This window comes from Saccharomyces eubayanus, chromosome XI (genome assembly GCF_001298625.1).
Source record: "Saccharomyces eubayanus strain FM1318 chromosome XI, whole genome shotgun sequence".
NCBI lineage: Eukaryota > Fungi > Ascomycota > Saccharomycetes > Saccharomycetales > Saccharomycetaceae > Saccharomyces > Saccharomyces eubayanus.
Window position 1 is genome coordinate 437,777 of NC_030970.1, and position 14,846 is coordinate 452,622.

The 14,846-nt window shown below is 39.6% G+C and overlaps 6 protein-coding genes and 1 non-coding gene across 7 annotated transcripts; 2 read left to right on the top strand and 5 right to left on the bottom strand.

Annotated features, from left to right (window-relative positions):
• Window positions 1–156: 156 nt before the first annotated feature.
• FOX2 (bifunctional hydroxyacyl-CoA dehydrogenase/enoyl-CoA hydratase FOX2) lies at window positions 157–2,859 on the bottom strand (the record flags this gene model as incomplete). The annotated part of the gene is made up of 1 exon (XM_018366453.1): window positions 157–2,859. One exon carries the CDS (start codon window positions 2,857–2,859, stop codon window positions 157–159), a length of 2,703 nt encoding a protein of 900 aa, XP_018221045.1.
• A 1,529-nt stretch (window positions 2,860–4,388) lies between these two features.
• Window positions 4,389–4,504, top strand: DI49_3382. The gene is made up of 2 exons: window positions 4,389–4,427; window positions 4,460–4,504. It is a non-coding gene; the product is annotated as a tRNA-Leu (tRNA).
• A 280-nt stretch (window positions 4,505–4,784) lies between these two features.
• TOF2 (Tof2p) lies at window positions 4,785–7,100 on the bottom strand (the record flags this gene model as incomplete). Its single annotated transcript, XM_018366454.1, has 1 exon — window positions 4,785–7,100. One exon carries the CDS (start codon window positions 7,098–7,100, stop codon window positions 4,785–4,787), a length of 2,316 nt encoding a protein of 771 aa, XP_018221046.1.
• Window positions 7,101–7,540: 440 nt separating this feature from the next.
• On the bottom strand, window positions 7,541–8,614 carry FPT1 (chromatin-associated RNAPIII regulator FPT1; the record flags this gene model as incomplete). The annotated part of the gene is made up of 1 exon (XM_018366455.1): window positions 7,541–8,614. One exon carries the CDS (start codon window positions 8,612–8,614, stop codon window positions 7,541–7,543), a length of 1,074 nt encoding a protein of 357 aa, XP_018221047.1.
• Window positions 8,615–9,719: 1,105 nt separating this feature from the next.
• PRY2 (sterol-binding protein) lies at window positions 9,720–10,805 on the top strand (the record flags this gene model as incomplete). Its single annotated transcript, XM_018366456.1, has 1 exon — window positions 9,720–10,805. The coding sequence occupies one exon, from the start codon at window positions 9,720–9,722 to the stop codon at window positions 10,803–10,805; it is 1,086 nt and encodes a 361-aa protein (XP_018221048.1).
• A 462-nt stretch (window positions 10,806–11,267) lies between these two features.
• YPT52 (Rab family GTPase YPT52) lies at window positions 11,268–11,978 on the bottom strand (the record flags this gene model as incomplete). The annotated part of the gene is made up of 1 exon (XM_018366457.1): window positions 11,268–11,978. One exon carries the CDS (start codon window positions 11,976–11,978, stop codon window positions 11,268–11,270), a length of 711 nt encoding a protein of 236 aa, XP_018221049.1.
• A 926-nt stretch (window positions 11,979–12,904) lies between these two features.
• DI49_3387 (uncharacterized protein) lies at window positions 12,905–14,614 on the bottom strand (the record flags this gene model as incomplete). Its single annotated transcript, XM_018366458.1, has 1 exon — window positions 12,905–14,614. One exon carries the CDS (start codon window positions 14,612–14,614, stop codon window positions 12,905–12,907), a length of 1,710 nt encoding a protein of 569 aa, XP_018221050.1.
• Window positions 14,615–14,846: the final 232 nt, after the last annotated feature.

A 14,846-nucleotide genomic window follows, 5' to 3' on the forward strand; every position in this document is an offset into this window, starting at 1 on the left:
ATGAATGACAGGGGAGTTGGGTAAAAGAGAAATATTTAATAGAGATAATATTTTACGTAGAGAAACTAGAAAGAGAACTTGCATAATGTGTGTTTTGATAGAGCTGTTGATGAAAAAGAATATTGTCATTAATTTTTTTTTACATTTTTTTATTCATTATAGTTTAGATTTTGCTTGTGATAGTTTAATGGCAGCGTTATCCAAGACAACAACATTTCTGGTCGTATCAATAGTTTGGAATATAACGATTGCACCTTCTTTCCAAGCCTTGACTTTTAAGGTATCACCTGGGAAAACAACGTTGGTAAATCTTACTTTCATCTCCTCGTATGGACCATAATGTTCAAATAATGCCTTTGAACTAACACCTAAGGTACAAAGACCATGTAGGATTGGTGCCGGAAACTTTACTGCCTTGGCTAATGCTGGGTCAATGTGTAACGGATTCAAATCCCCAGATAACCTATACAGTGCCGCTTGATCCTTATTCGTAGAAATTTCTACCTCAAAATCTGGTGCTTTTCCATGTGGTGCTTTAAATGGTTGAATGGCAAACCTTGCTCTGTTTCCATTCGTTATTTGCTTTTTTGGGGATACATGTGCACCTCTGATGAAGAATGTCCCTTCATTATACGCTATCAGTTTTTTGGTTTTGACGTCATAAGTTTCGAAACCACCGACTACTACAGCTGCTTTACCATTCTTATCGAGAACCTGTAAAGGTTTAGCAACTGTTTTCAATGATCCACTAGTTGGAAACCTTGGGGCGCAAAGCTTGAAATATTGCTCCCCATGCAATAACATTGCATAATTAAAGTTTTCGACCAAATTATCCATGGATAATGTAGCAGTAGCTTGCATAAACGGAATAACAGCAAACGAAGGCAAAACCTGAAAGCTTGGATCATTTTCATAGGTGTACTTCAGCTCTTTACTCGTACAGCCGAGTCCTAAGTTATATAGGATACAGTCTTTGCTAGTAAATTTGAACACTCCGTCACTGGAATCCTTTGAAGTGTGTGCCTTTTGTACAGCCTGTAAAATTGCCATTGAGGAATTCTCCGTAGAGCTCGGATTAATGGTGTTACTGCTAAAATTGGTTATCTGCTGCCAATTTCCCTTAATTTCCTCCGGTTCAATGATTTCATTTATAGAGACGTAACCAGAGCTTCTTTGCCATCTAGTTTGTCCACACCAACCACCGCCAACCTCAAACAATTGACCATTGATTGATTTTTTGGAACTTTTCTGTAGTTCCTCAGATGCCAATAAAACAACTAATGGAGAGACCTGGGATGCGTTGAAATGATTCGATAGTTCCTTTTCTGAGAAGATAGTTTTGGTCATGGCGGTTTCAGCATGGGGAGCAATAACGTTGACTATGATTCCCCTTTTGGCACCTTCCAAAGCAATTGTTCTACTGAAACCTAAGATAGCGGCTTTTGCAGCAGCATAGTTAGCTTGCCCAAAATTTCCATAAATTCCCGAGGTAGAGGTAGTGTTGATAATAAATCCTGACTTTTGTTTGGTGAATATTGGCCACACTGCCTTTGATAACGCAAATGTAGAGAATAGATGAACCTTCAAAACGGAAAACCAATCTTCATCTCTCATTTTCAAAAAGGATTTATCGCGCAAAATACCAGCATTATTAACTAAAATATCCACTTTCTGAAATTTATTAGTTGCAGTTTGAATAATCAGCGAAGCTTCAGTAACTACATCATGAGAATCTGGAATGGCTGTTCCTTCGCCATACAATTTGTTGATTTCTTCAACAACTGTGAATGGATTTTTAATGTCATTCACAATCACTTTTGCACCGTAGCGGGCAAACCAATGAGCATGTGACCTTCCGAGACCACCTCCTGCGCCGGTAATAATTACAACTTTATTGCGAAGCGAATTGATTTTGACAGAGCCTTGGTCATTTTTGGGCAATTCTTTAGCTTTAGTAATAAGGTCGTTATAGTCTGAGAGTTGGAACGGATGTTGAGTTTTGTTAAATGGTTTATCCTTAAAATCAGTTATTTCTTCCCATTTATTCAAAATAGCTTCCGGCGTATACGTTTTAGGATCAGGATTGAAAATTTGTCCTGAAGATCTTTCCCATCTAATCTGTCCGTAGAATCCAGCAGCAAGTTCAAAAATAGAGTTTGATACTTTTGTGGATTCATGCGTTAAGTAGAGTACTAATGGGACAATTTTTTCTGGTCCCAATTGCTTTAGGATATGTGGTGGTAAGACATTTTCTGTCATTCTTGATCTTGCCAATGGTGCGATTGAATTAACATTGATGTTATATTTAGCCCCCTCTTTCGCGAGGGTCTCGCCCAAACCAACGAGCCCCAATTTAGCTGCAGAATAATTGGCTTGACCAAAATTCCCAAATAGTCCTGCTGGGGAAGCAGTGTTGATAATCCTGCCGAACTTTTGAGAACGCATATGAGGCCAAGCGGCCTTTGAAAGCTTATAGCCGCCAGTCAGATGTACATCCACCACTGATGCGAATTCACTTTCTGTCATCTTTGCAAAAGACACATCTCTTAGTATCCCAGCATTGTTAATCAAGACATCAACTCTTCCAAATTCTTTAACGGCAGTTTGAATGATTCCTTCTCCGTTTTCATTAACGGAATCATAATTTGCTACTGCAACACCGCCAGATTTTTTAATTTCGTCCACTACCAAATCTGCAGCTCGCGAATTGTGTCCTGAACCACCCAAAGTGCCGCCTAAATCATTAACAACCACTTTAGCGCCTCTTGCTGCGTAAGCTAGCGCATAAACTTTACCTAGTCCTCCTCCAGCACCAGTAATTACGACAACCCTGTCTTTAAAGGATAACTTTTCAGACATGGTTTATTGAATAAAATAATAATTTGTTTTGCTTGTTCAATATACCTATTGCTTATCAAGTCAATCACTAAGCCTTCTCTTCTCTAAAATCTAAAAACGCCCAGGCTGAAGCTGTTAAAACTTACTTTTTATATATCCTTTTTACATCATTTTCCTTATTTTTACCCCATCTTTCTTATTTTCTTAACGGCGTTGATCTCCGTTGGAGTAGAAAAATACAAAATAACCGCCGAGTGTTTGAATAAAGATACGGCGTTAACTCTCCATCCGCCGATAACTTTGCGGAGTTAATACTCGTCGTTCCGGGGCTATACAAAGCCAAAAATCATCTAAATAGTGCTATACTTGAATGAGGTGACTGGTATACCTGCCTATCGAAACCATGAATGTTATGTTTGTATATTGATGAATCACTGTTGAAAACAGCACTTTAAAGAAGCTTTTCTCGCGCTAGACATAAACTAAAAAACATAAACTTTTAACAAATGTTAGAGAAAAAGAGGGACACCGTAGGAACGCTTCGGAGTTGTATATTATATCAGTTTGTACATGTATATTTTGGTGATTTTAGATAAAGTTACCTTGTTGAAGTAAGTGATTTCGGGTTACAAATTATTCATATATAACATAAAACTGAATCATATGCGGTTAACCAAATCTAATCGTTGAAATTAACTTGTCGATCTATTGATAAATTAACTATGAATCTTTAAATAAGCAAATGGGCTCTGTCTGATACCTCATAACTCAGTTCTGAACTATGCTTTTATCGTGGGGTTTCACATAACCAATCAACGTATATTTTATACGCCTCTTATGTATTTCAAGAAAGAACGGTTTATTTCTTAATATTTATCACATACAAAACCACTCACTACAAACAATTTTTAGTAACAAACTTCAGGTACCTCGTATCATAGTAGGAATGCACACCCTGCCAGAGGGACAGAGACAACACATTTAACCGAGTGGGGAGCATTGGCAATGACAAAAAAATAAAAACAAATAGCACGAGAATTTTACGATATAACAATAAATTACTAAGTAATAATTCTAATAATTTGGTTTTAATATGTATAATATCAGAAGGAGGTACCGACTTTTGAAGGTTTACAGTCATATGGTTTGTATATAACCTTGTAGAGACGTCATGAAAGAAAGCAATCGTTATAGTAACCAAGGTTAGTGTGATTGCCGCGTACGTATAATTATCCAAGACTATAATAAATTATAGACATTCCTATAGGGCCTTCAAGAAAAGTAAACGCTTAAAGCTTTGCCGGCCAGGCAACATATTCTGATTTCGATATTGCAATGGTATAGCTACAGGCGATATGGTCACTCGCACAAGCTCGTCTACCATTTCAAGGCTGTGAGGCATCTGAGACAAAACTTCCATTATTATAGTGCACATCAGATTCAGCTGGTCTGCTTTGTTGAGGTGGTCCGGCTCTCTATGCTGCACATCCCTGGGCCACCATGTCGGATAGTAAGTTATTATGTGAACAATCAATCTTTAACAAATAAACGGTTGTTTGGCCGAGCGGTCTAAGGCGCCTGATTCAAGAAAAACATCTTGACCGCAGTTAACTGTGGGAATACTCAGGTATCGTAAGATGCAAGAGTTCGAATCTCTTAGCAACCATTATTTTCTTTTTGCATTTTTGTAAAAGATATTTGCAGATGTTTGTTATCCTCATAAAAGTTCAAAATCTATAATTCAATGTTTCATTAATTTTACATAATCGTACTCTATCAACTATTTTCCTCTCCAGTTACATTCGAATTTCTGGACGTCTGAATTTATGCTACAAGTATTGCCTGTGGACTAATCTCCCTTTCTGTACACAAACGCTTTAAGATACTTCCTAGAAAGTTGCGGCATTTTATCGCCATAATCCAGAATATTTCAGTTTCAAAGCGGCTTACTCATCATCTTTATCGCTCTCAATATATTTAGGTGTCTGATACTTTTTTGCATAGTCCCCTTCTACATCTGACATACGTTGGTCAGAAGAATCTCGAATTGGCTCGTGAAACGTTTTTAAGCTAAGTTTTCTAACTTGGATATTTCTTGCACTAGAACGATTATGGGATTCATCTGCTGAAGAGCCATCTGAAGAAGATGCAGAAGAAATGGAAGAGGATGAAGAAGAAGAACTATTCGACCTTGTAACCTTAATTGTTTTGAAGTGTGGTGCAATATTGGAGGAAGATGTTTTTGGAATACTGAATGGTGTTGTTTGACGATTTATCACCTCTTCAGGAGTCGATTCCTTAGATGGTCCAAGACTTGACGCCATATCCGAATTTTGTACCTGTAGTCCACTATTGAGAACCGTCTCTGTTTTCCCCTTTGAATTATCAACAGGATCCCTCGTCAGTTTAACAACCTTTATGCTTGAGTTTGCCTTTGATGTTCTTCCCGCATTAGCAAAGATATCCTTTAAAGACTTGTTCCCCATATTTCTTTTTTTTTTGAATTCTCTGACTTTTGCTTCGGCATCAACAATCATTCGTTTCACTTTTACTCTACCAACTTTTATACTTTTATTGTTGTCTTTGGTAGATTTGTGTACATCTTCTGGAATATTGGATTGCGCTTTATCTCCTATCGTCGAGGGAAATTTCCTGAAGGATGACTCCGTTATACTCTTTTTTTTTTGAGTCTTAGCGTCCTCAATTGGTTTGAATCTATTTAGTATCCGAATCGTTTCTTGTATTTTTATACTTTTCTCACGCGGTTTGGCTGAGATGGTAACTGAGGATTTATCAGGGAACTCATTTTCAATCAAATTAAACAGCTCTTCTTTCGCTTCCTTTGGGTTTTGCCGGTTATTATTTTTAGATGACGAAGAAGGAGAAACTGCATTCTTAGTGGTTTGAGTACTTTGAACTGCGTCATTAATATCACTGGTAAAAGAAACGTTCTCCAAGTCAGAACCAACATCGCGAAAATTCATTGAAGCCTTCTTGGAATTATTCACAAACGAATCTGCATGACTGTTGTCCATGTCATTCAAATCTTCTTCGTCTGAAAAATTCTCTATTCTTCTATAATTCTCACTCACATCTTTATCGTTCGGAGACAAATTCTCACTTCTTTTATTTTGAACTTTAATCTCCAAAGAACTCTTTCTGGGGCTACGGACCATGCTAGGTGATTTGAAATGTTGCATATGCATATCAGAATTTGTAGAAGAGGTATTGCTCAATTGGAAATCGGTATCGATCGAGTCATATGAAACCTGTTGTGAACTATCAAGTGTCGGCTCAAAATCATGATCGTCTGATGAATTGTACTGCTCGTCTGGGGTTTCTGCCTCGAGCGATTTCGTGTTCCTATTTTCCTGCTTTTCATTATATGAGGGTATATTTTCTTTATTGTTATCACCTTCATGCACTTTAGTTTCTCCGTCAGTGCTGTAATTCCTTGGTAGATCTGTATGTGCGTTTGAGACAAGTATTACCGGAGATGCTCGTACAAAAGCCTTTTCTTTATTCAGTATTTCGTGACTGTTTGCAACCGGTAAAATTTCGTTCATCAAAGGAGTTGAGACCCTTGATTTATTGATGAAGTTTTTCCTGAGTGAGTTCTTAGCTACTGGGTGCATAGAGTCTTTATTTGGTGTAGAGGATAAGTCTTCGTTGGGAATTTTCTTTTTTCTCTCAGTTACTGAGAGTCTTCTTGCCGGTGAATTATTGTTGATTCTTTTTCGCTGTCTTCCTATCTGGAAAACTGAAACTTGTTGGCTTTCATTGCAGTCCAACTCATCCTTTAAGATCACCAAAACGATTCCATCAGTTTCGAATACATCTTTTATCATGAATTGGGAGTCCAGATCGCAACCATGCCTATCTTGTAGAGATACGATTTCAATGGCTTGATTAAAATCGGGATAGAGTTTATCAACTTTAGTTAGGATTTCACTGGAAAGTTGTAAGAGGGTATTACTATCGTTCGTGAAATGTAGAAATTTCTTGCAGTTCGGGAGAAGGTTTAAAATATCCCTACCATCATTTGATTGAACCATCCTACGGGAAGATGAGCTAGTCACGGAAGAGCTATCGTTATCGTTGTTGCTGATGCTTTTGTTGTTGCTGTTCGTAATATGGTCCTCTATATGCTGAAGCATGGGAAATGCCTGTTGAGAAGTATCGTTAATAGTTGTATTTGCGTCGAGAAGCAGAATGGCATCCCGGGCACTTGGCGGTACCAGAACGATTTGTAGTCTCCACATTTTTTTTTTTTTGTTCTCCTTTTCTGGATCAAAGACACTAAAGCAAAACGAAAGGTTGGCAAAGGGAACAGGACGGATATTCGTTTGTATGACGGGGAACTCAGCACAATGGATTGCTATATGGCCAAGCGATTTGTTTTGTAAAGTATAATAAACAAACAAATAAACAAACAAAAATCTGGCCCATCATGCCTAAGAGTGAAAAACATGAAAATTATATAATCTGCTCGTATAATATGACATATGTTTTCGCGGCGGCAAATATCAGTATTTTAATAAAAAGCGTACAATCATAGAGATGCAGAATGAGCAGGCACTACTAGTACTTTAATTATTTTTTCTGTATACGTACGTAGTTTTATAACTTGTTGGTTTTGTCTTTTGGTTTAAAGGATATGGAAATGCTGTTGAAAAATATGTATATGCTTTCTCCTAAATCGCTAGAAGGATATCTTACCGTCTTTAGGCGGACGACGATTGCTGGAGGGGGTTTTGGCGATTTTTTTTCTTTCTACAATCTGGAACTTACGAGGTCTTTGTCTCGACCACGCTTTCAAATCGAAGGTTTCGTAATCTTCAGCCATCAACTTGAAATAACTCTCGAAATTCGACTTGATCAGATCGTTGGTAGCACTTGAATGCATGAACTCCATACTTGGCTTGGATGCAAGGTCCTTGTATACGTAGTCTGTAGGGGTCGTGTCGTCGTCGGTACTCAAGGAAGACGGGGATAGAGAATTTATTGGAGAAAAGTTTCTCGAGCCGCTTTCCATTGAGGTGGAAGGGCCGTTGATATTTAAAGATTCCGAACTACTTTCCTTTACGTTGCTGTTGCTGTCGCGGCCACGAACGTGGTGTTTCTGTTTCAGCGAGTCGTGGTAATCCCTCAAAGTAGCTGTTAAAAGCCGTTTATTCGAAAGTACTTTCGTTTTTAGGATAGCCATGGAGACCACGTTCTTGAAGGTATTGAAAAGGTCCATGTTGAACCGGTCATTGTTCTTTTGTTGTTTGGCAATGTTGTGGCATATCTTGTCGAATTGAGACCAGAATTGGTCAACGTTCAACTTTGACAGGTCCTCGTTCATCCTTTCCAGGCATTGTCGCAACCAGGATTGTTTGTCGTAGTTCTTAAATCTGTGGTCATTCTGAAAAACGTCCCTCCATGAAGTGTTCTTGACTAGATTGACATCACTGTCTGGATACAATAGGGCCGAAACTTTGTTCAGTTGCCAGCGACCGTCCGACTTCCAAATGAAAAAAGTATCATCGGCCTCCTCATACTCCAGGATATAGAAATGAGGGATACAGTTCGGCTTCAGATACGGAGGAGCACAGGCTATTTTCAGGTTTTCCGTTATGGTCTCGGACGTTTGCAGTTCTATGCCGTACATTTCCTGGATGGAATGTACAAACTTGATAACCTGCGGTAGCGCGAGACCTTCCTTGATACAGGTCAATTTCACACGTGGCTGTTCTTCACCGGCGTACAGGTAAACGGTTTCTAGGTTGGGCATGCTGACGTGTGTGCGTGGTTTTGAGCCTAACGAGAATGTCTGTTTACTTGATGGACTGCGACGGTATACTAGCGTGTCCCACCTGGTAAGAATCACCACATAGTTCTTAGGGGTGTGTTTTGGTTTTGGTTTTGGTTTTATATTTTCGGCAGCACCTCGGAACGCCACTCCAAAAAGCGGGCCCGCCCGGGTAACCGCCACCTACCACCAATCAACCTCCTCCACCAAAACCGATCCAAGCCTTTGTTTGAATCGCGCACTAACATAGACAACTCTATGTAGTGTCTGGCCGCTGCTCCAAAAGGGAAACGAAAACACAGGACTGCCTCCATATTTTCATTGAAACAGTCGGCGCAAGCGGCAATTCCTGGCCACAAGGCCCGACCCTCCTCCACCTCATCCGTCGCTGTCGCCGTCGCCCTGCAGATAGCAGAGATTACTATTACGTCCCGAAACCATAGCATTCCGCGATGTTTAGCGCGCTGCGAGCCTACCGTCCTGGTTCCTGCATCGGCAGAAGAAGAGTATATCAAGGCCAGATCTGGCTTCGTTCCGCGCTCCAGCCGTCCCATACTCCTGCCCATGACGTCTGACTGGGACTGGGCCGCCCGTCTGGACCTTGGCAGCTCTCCTCCACTGGGGAATGTGCCTCGAGAACCGTCTCCCCCGCTGTCTCGACTGCGCCGACGCTTCGCTCGAATAGGCGAGATTCGCGAAATGCCAAAAGAAGACCCAGCTGGCCTCGCGAAAACATGCGGAAAAAAGAAAAAATACGCATCATGAAAGTGGACCCCGTTGTGAAACGAATGGAAGATCTGTTCTCACATCGTCTTTCCCATAGAGGAAATGGCATATGTGGACTATTAGTGAAAAAAAAAATAGTAATTTCGTGTGTCTCGCTCTTCTGCTGGGTTTGTCTGTGGGCGGTAGATTTGAAACGTAAACGTCGTTCGAAGGCAATCGTCTTGATCTTTTTGTATATATAAGCTTGTCTCAGAGTGTTACAATTGATGTGATGTTGGTGGTTGTTTTCTTAGTGTCACTTTCGATACAACGTCACTAAGAAATTATACCGCTCCTTTACTACCAACAAACTCCAACAACAATGAAATTCTCCAAAGTCTCGCTATTGGCTGCATCTGCATCCGTCGCTTTATCTGTCCCAGTGGCCGTGACCGTCACTCAGCACGTCCATGAAGCTGCCACCGTGATGGTGCAAGGGATCGTGTACGTGGAAAACGGCCACACTCTAACCTCGTTGGTTACCGAGGGTGTTCCCACCGCACCAGGCGCTCCTGCCACTGCCACTGCCACTGCCACTGCTCCTATTGTAGTTGCCAATGCTCAGGTGGACAACGTAGCTCCCTCCGCTACCCAGGAGGGCACACCGGTTGTAGAATCTTCTGTTTCCACACAAATTCAAGTCTTTACCACCGTTTCCACCATTAAATCGGTACAAGCCACCCAGCAGGCCGCCCAGGATGATGTGACTTCGTCTTCGTCCTCGACACCATCAACTCCATCCACCACCTCTGCCACTCCATCCACCACCTCTACCACTCCATCCACCACTTCTACCACTTCATCCACCACTTCTACCACTTCATCCACCACTTCTACCACTCCATCCACCACTTCTACCACTTCTACCACTCCATCCACCACCTCTACTACATCTACCACTCCAACCACCACCTCTACCACCTCTGCCACTCCATCCTCCACCAGCACTCAATCTACCGCCTCAGCCGCCCAATCTTCTTCAGGCTCCGATTTCGCCACGTCAATGGTTAACGAACACAACACGAAGAGAGCTTTGCACAAGGACACAGGCTCGTTGACTTGGTCCGACACCTTGGCTACATATGCGCAAAATTACGCCGACTCCTACGACTGTTCAGGAAACTTGGTCCATTCCGGCGGCGCTTATGGTGAAAATTTGGCACTAGGCTATGGCACAACCGCTTCTGTCGATGCTTGGTACAACGAGATTTCAAGCTACGACTATTCCAACCCAGGTTTCACTGAAGATGCTGGTCATTTCACCCAGGTCGTCTGGAAGGGGACTTCCCAAGTCGGTTGCGGTTTGAAATCTTGTGGTGGCCAATGGGGCGATTACGTCATTTGCTCTTACCAGAACCCTGGTAATTACATTGGCGAATTCGCTGAAAACGTTATGCCATTGGCTTAATGACTAACTCATAGCGCTTACGCGAGCGTAGGCATGAACGAGAACGGGAACTTCTCGTCCTCTCACTTTACTTTTCCTTTACCGTTTCAATTTTCATAAGACATACATACATACACCAAGGGTTCTTTTTTTTAAGGTTACGTAAATTATACGCACGCAATATATCATTATTATTATTATTATTATTATTATTATTATTTAATATTTTTACTATGTTTGGGTTATCAATTTCGCCTACTAAATAAAATGCGTCAAAATTAGGAGACCCTATCCACAACTATATAGATGTATATGCATATTCATATAGACGTTATACGCTTCCCTTTTTCTTATTCTTGTTTCATCTTTTTTCCCCATTTTTCTGCTTTATTATGTATGAAGTGCCTTATTATCAGAGAGTACCAATATTATTAAATTTTCCTCTCCCCCACTAAATCCCGCAAAAAAATAACAATAGCTTAATCAACTGCAACAGGAGGTTGGGTCGTTGGTAGAAGGCCTCTGTAAATGAATATCTACCTGGCCATTATTACCTCCATTAATCTGTCTATTTTGCTTGGACAAAATCTCGTCCCTCTTCAGATCGTATAATTTCTCACCAATCTCCTGGAAAATATCTTTAACACCTTCACCAGTTTTGGCACTCACTTCTCGAAACAATAAACCTTGTTCTTGTGCATATTGTTTCGCTTCTTCTGTGCTGATTGCTCTTACCTTTTGTTCATTATCCCCATCTTCGTTTGATTCTTGGCTTATTTCAGCATCAGGTGTCCCTAGACATAAATCCACTTTGTTCCCTAGTAAATAAATGACCAAGTCGTCATCGCCTACTTTATTTTTCAATTCATCCACCCAATTTCTTGCCTTTTGCAATGAATCTTCTTGAGTGATATCGTAAACCACCAAAGCTGCATTGGCGTTTCTATAGTACATTGGTGCTAATGATTTGTATCTTTCTTGGCCAGCGGTATCCCAAATTTCAAATTTTACAACGACGCCCTTTGCATTCGCTTCATTACCATCATTTGGATGAATGGTGATCGATTGAGATAGAAAAGCAGCACCAATCGTACTTTCACGTAATTCGTCGAACGTGTCCTTAACAAAACGATGAACGATGGAAGACTTACCTACAGACGAGTCACCTAATAAAACCAATTTAAATTGCAACATCTTCTTTATAAATATATCTGTCTTTTCAAAAAAGCAAAACTTTTTGATCTTCCTTTAGTCTGGCGCTATAATAAAAACCTCTGATATACTCAAAATCGATATCAAAACTATTCAACAAAAAATCACTGCCAATAGTATCCCACAAAGTCCTATTCTCTTCCTAACACATGCTTACGATGTGCGTTCATATCGCAGGGGCAGAGGCTTCTAACCTGAATTGTCCGGACTGACTAGTCGCTCTACACGAATTCGTTAAAAATAACTGAAGATTATAGCCTTCAACAATGTACATCGTACAAAACGTAACTGATAACTCGGAGCCAGGAGGATCGACCTGGTTCACCATACTGGTCAGATTGCCCAGTATGGTAAAGATTTAAAAAGCTGACCTACTTTGATTCAGCAACTTAAATGCGTTTTTTCATTTAGTGCAGCCAGAACGTGCTTAAATATTAACCGCCGTACTTTACTGCATTGAAGTAAACCAACGATACGTCAAGATTGTAGTCACGTTCCCATTCAGATATAAAGAGATTGTTCCTTGCCTATTTTAAACCTTTACATAACATAAATGCTAAAGCACAGATCGCTAGTCATTCCGTGATACCCTAATCGATTGAAGAAGAACCTGAGCTCTCTTTGAAATAGAAACATCGAGAAAAGCTACATGTAAGACGTAATTGTTAGAGACCCATCGTATGGGACGCAATGACCAATTGCCTTTATTTCATGCAAAAATGTTTCAGGTTTCAAGTGTAGCGCATTGCATCGTGTCCCTTTTTTTTTTTTTTTTTTTTTTTTTTTTTTGTTTTTTTTTTTTTTTTTTTTTTTTTTTTTTTTTTTTTTTTTTTTTTTTTTATTGTCTATTTTTAATTATTACATTGGTAGTGTTTATGTTTGCTTTTCAATATTTTGGTAGGATGATCTTAGGTGATTATTTTGAATTCTGAGAATTTGGCTTTAAAACCTTTAAACTTTACCGTCATGACATCCCTGAAGTGAATGTCAGTCAAATTGGTCAGAACAGTTGCCTGGATGTCTTTGGAGGAGATATTGATGCCATTAATATTATTCTTATCGTATTTTGTTATATAAGTGTATTGCTGTCCGGTTTTCTCACCTCGTTTGCTTCCTTTAGATGATATACTGAATTTTGCCTTGAAGTATTCTCTTACTAGGCCATGTGTTTCTATTCTATGACTATTTACGGTCAGCTCATCCTTGTTGATGATAGTGGATGCCGTATTCGATGTTTTGATTTTAATGCGTTGAGATTTGGCGCGTCCTTTTGGATTATTTCCCGGCTTTCCAAACTTTTCATTGTTTGCTGCGATAGGATCTTTCTGGAGTCTCGTATCAAAGGTTCTAGCCCGTTCCAATCCTAGCATTTGCTGCTCCTTTCTCCAAACTCTGATACATTTTTCGTTCATATAAATTGGATCTATATCCTGCATAGTTGTGTTCCACGATATGTTATTTTCATCGTTATTCCGGAATTCTGCTTGCAAAGGTGAATTATTTGTTTGTGTCTTTGGACCGGCTTGGATCTGGCTCCTGGATTGTTGGGCTAATTTACCATTTGACAATTCTGGTATGTCGCCATCTTTCTGTTGAGTGCTTCCGTTTATGTCGTTTACCTCTGTTTCAATAGCTTGAGTATAACCTGTTACAGCAGCCGTATAATTACTAAAGATGTTAACAACTTTATTGGCAAGAGGGGTTTTCATGATATTTTTCAATCCGGGAAGTACTTTAATTTCATTGCCATTTCTTTCATTTTTTTCTTCCAGTATTATGCTCCCTTTTTCTTGTTCCAACAACTTTAGCCTAGCCGCTTCTTCTCTCTGCCTCTTTCTTTCTCGGTGCTCCTTGTAGGGTTTCATATCAACATAAAAGTTTTCAGGTTCTAGGGTCCATATAAGATTAGGAAAATCTTTATCACCAAGCTCTTGAACTTTCAAATTATTTTTGCTCAGTTTAGAAGGATCACTCACTACTGTAGTGTGAAATCTGTAGACCTTGACGTTGGAAATTTTAGAAATCTGGGAAAACTTGGAAATGGTCGTGATTTTTTTGCTTTTCATGAATGGTTGTGGAATATAAATGTCACCCAAGTATTTCTTATTTTTATATCGTCTTTCAGGGAACCCATCAGAGTAAACAACCTTGTGAAGGATACTCCAATCATCTTCTTCTACCGGAGCCATGTTAATAATAACTTTCTTTATTTTTTCAATTACATAATACTGATGGTAATAGGCCCATTGTTTATAAATGAAAATGTAGGCCTTATTGAGTGGGTGCAATGGGTCTAATTCATCAAGACAGTCTTCTATAGATGTTCCAAATTCTACAATTAACACAGCGGGGCTGCGTCTAATTAATGGCCCGATTTCCATAATTTGCTTTAAAGAAATAACCATGGTATAGAATCTATGAACCATGCTTTTGGATTCCTTAAAGTCTCCCACACGTAACCCTTCGAATATGCTGAATTCTTTACCTAAATCCTTCAGCATTTGCAGCCGATCTTTCAATCTCTGACAACTTTCAAATTGATGTAATAGCAGAACATACTTCCCAAAGGAAGAATTGATTTCAGTAAGAGCCTCATATCCAGAATAGTCCAGAAACATCGTCTATAAAACTCCAGAAACTCTTTGGTCTAGTGTTTAATTATTAAAGATGAGGGCTAGATTGGACAACATTGAATATAAATAAACGATGAATTATATACATACAACAATTAGAAACAAAATTTTTTCGCTTAATGCTACCTTAAACTTATACGTTTTTTGTGTGGTGACAATAATATTACTATTACTGACACAACAAGATAAGGGGATGGAGGCGGGTAAACCTAAAAAA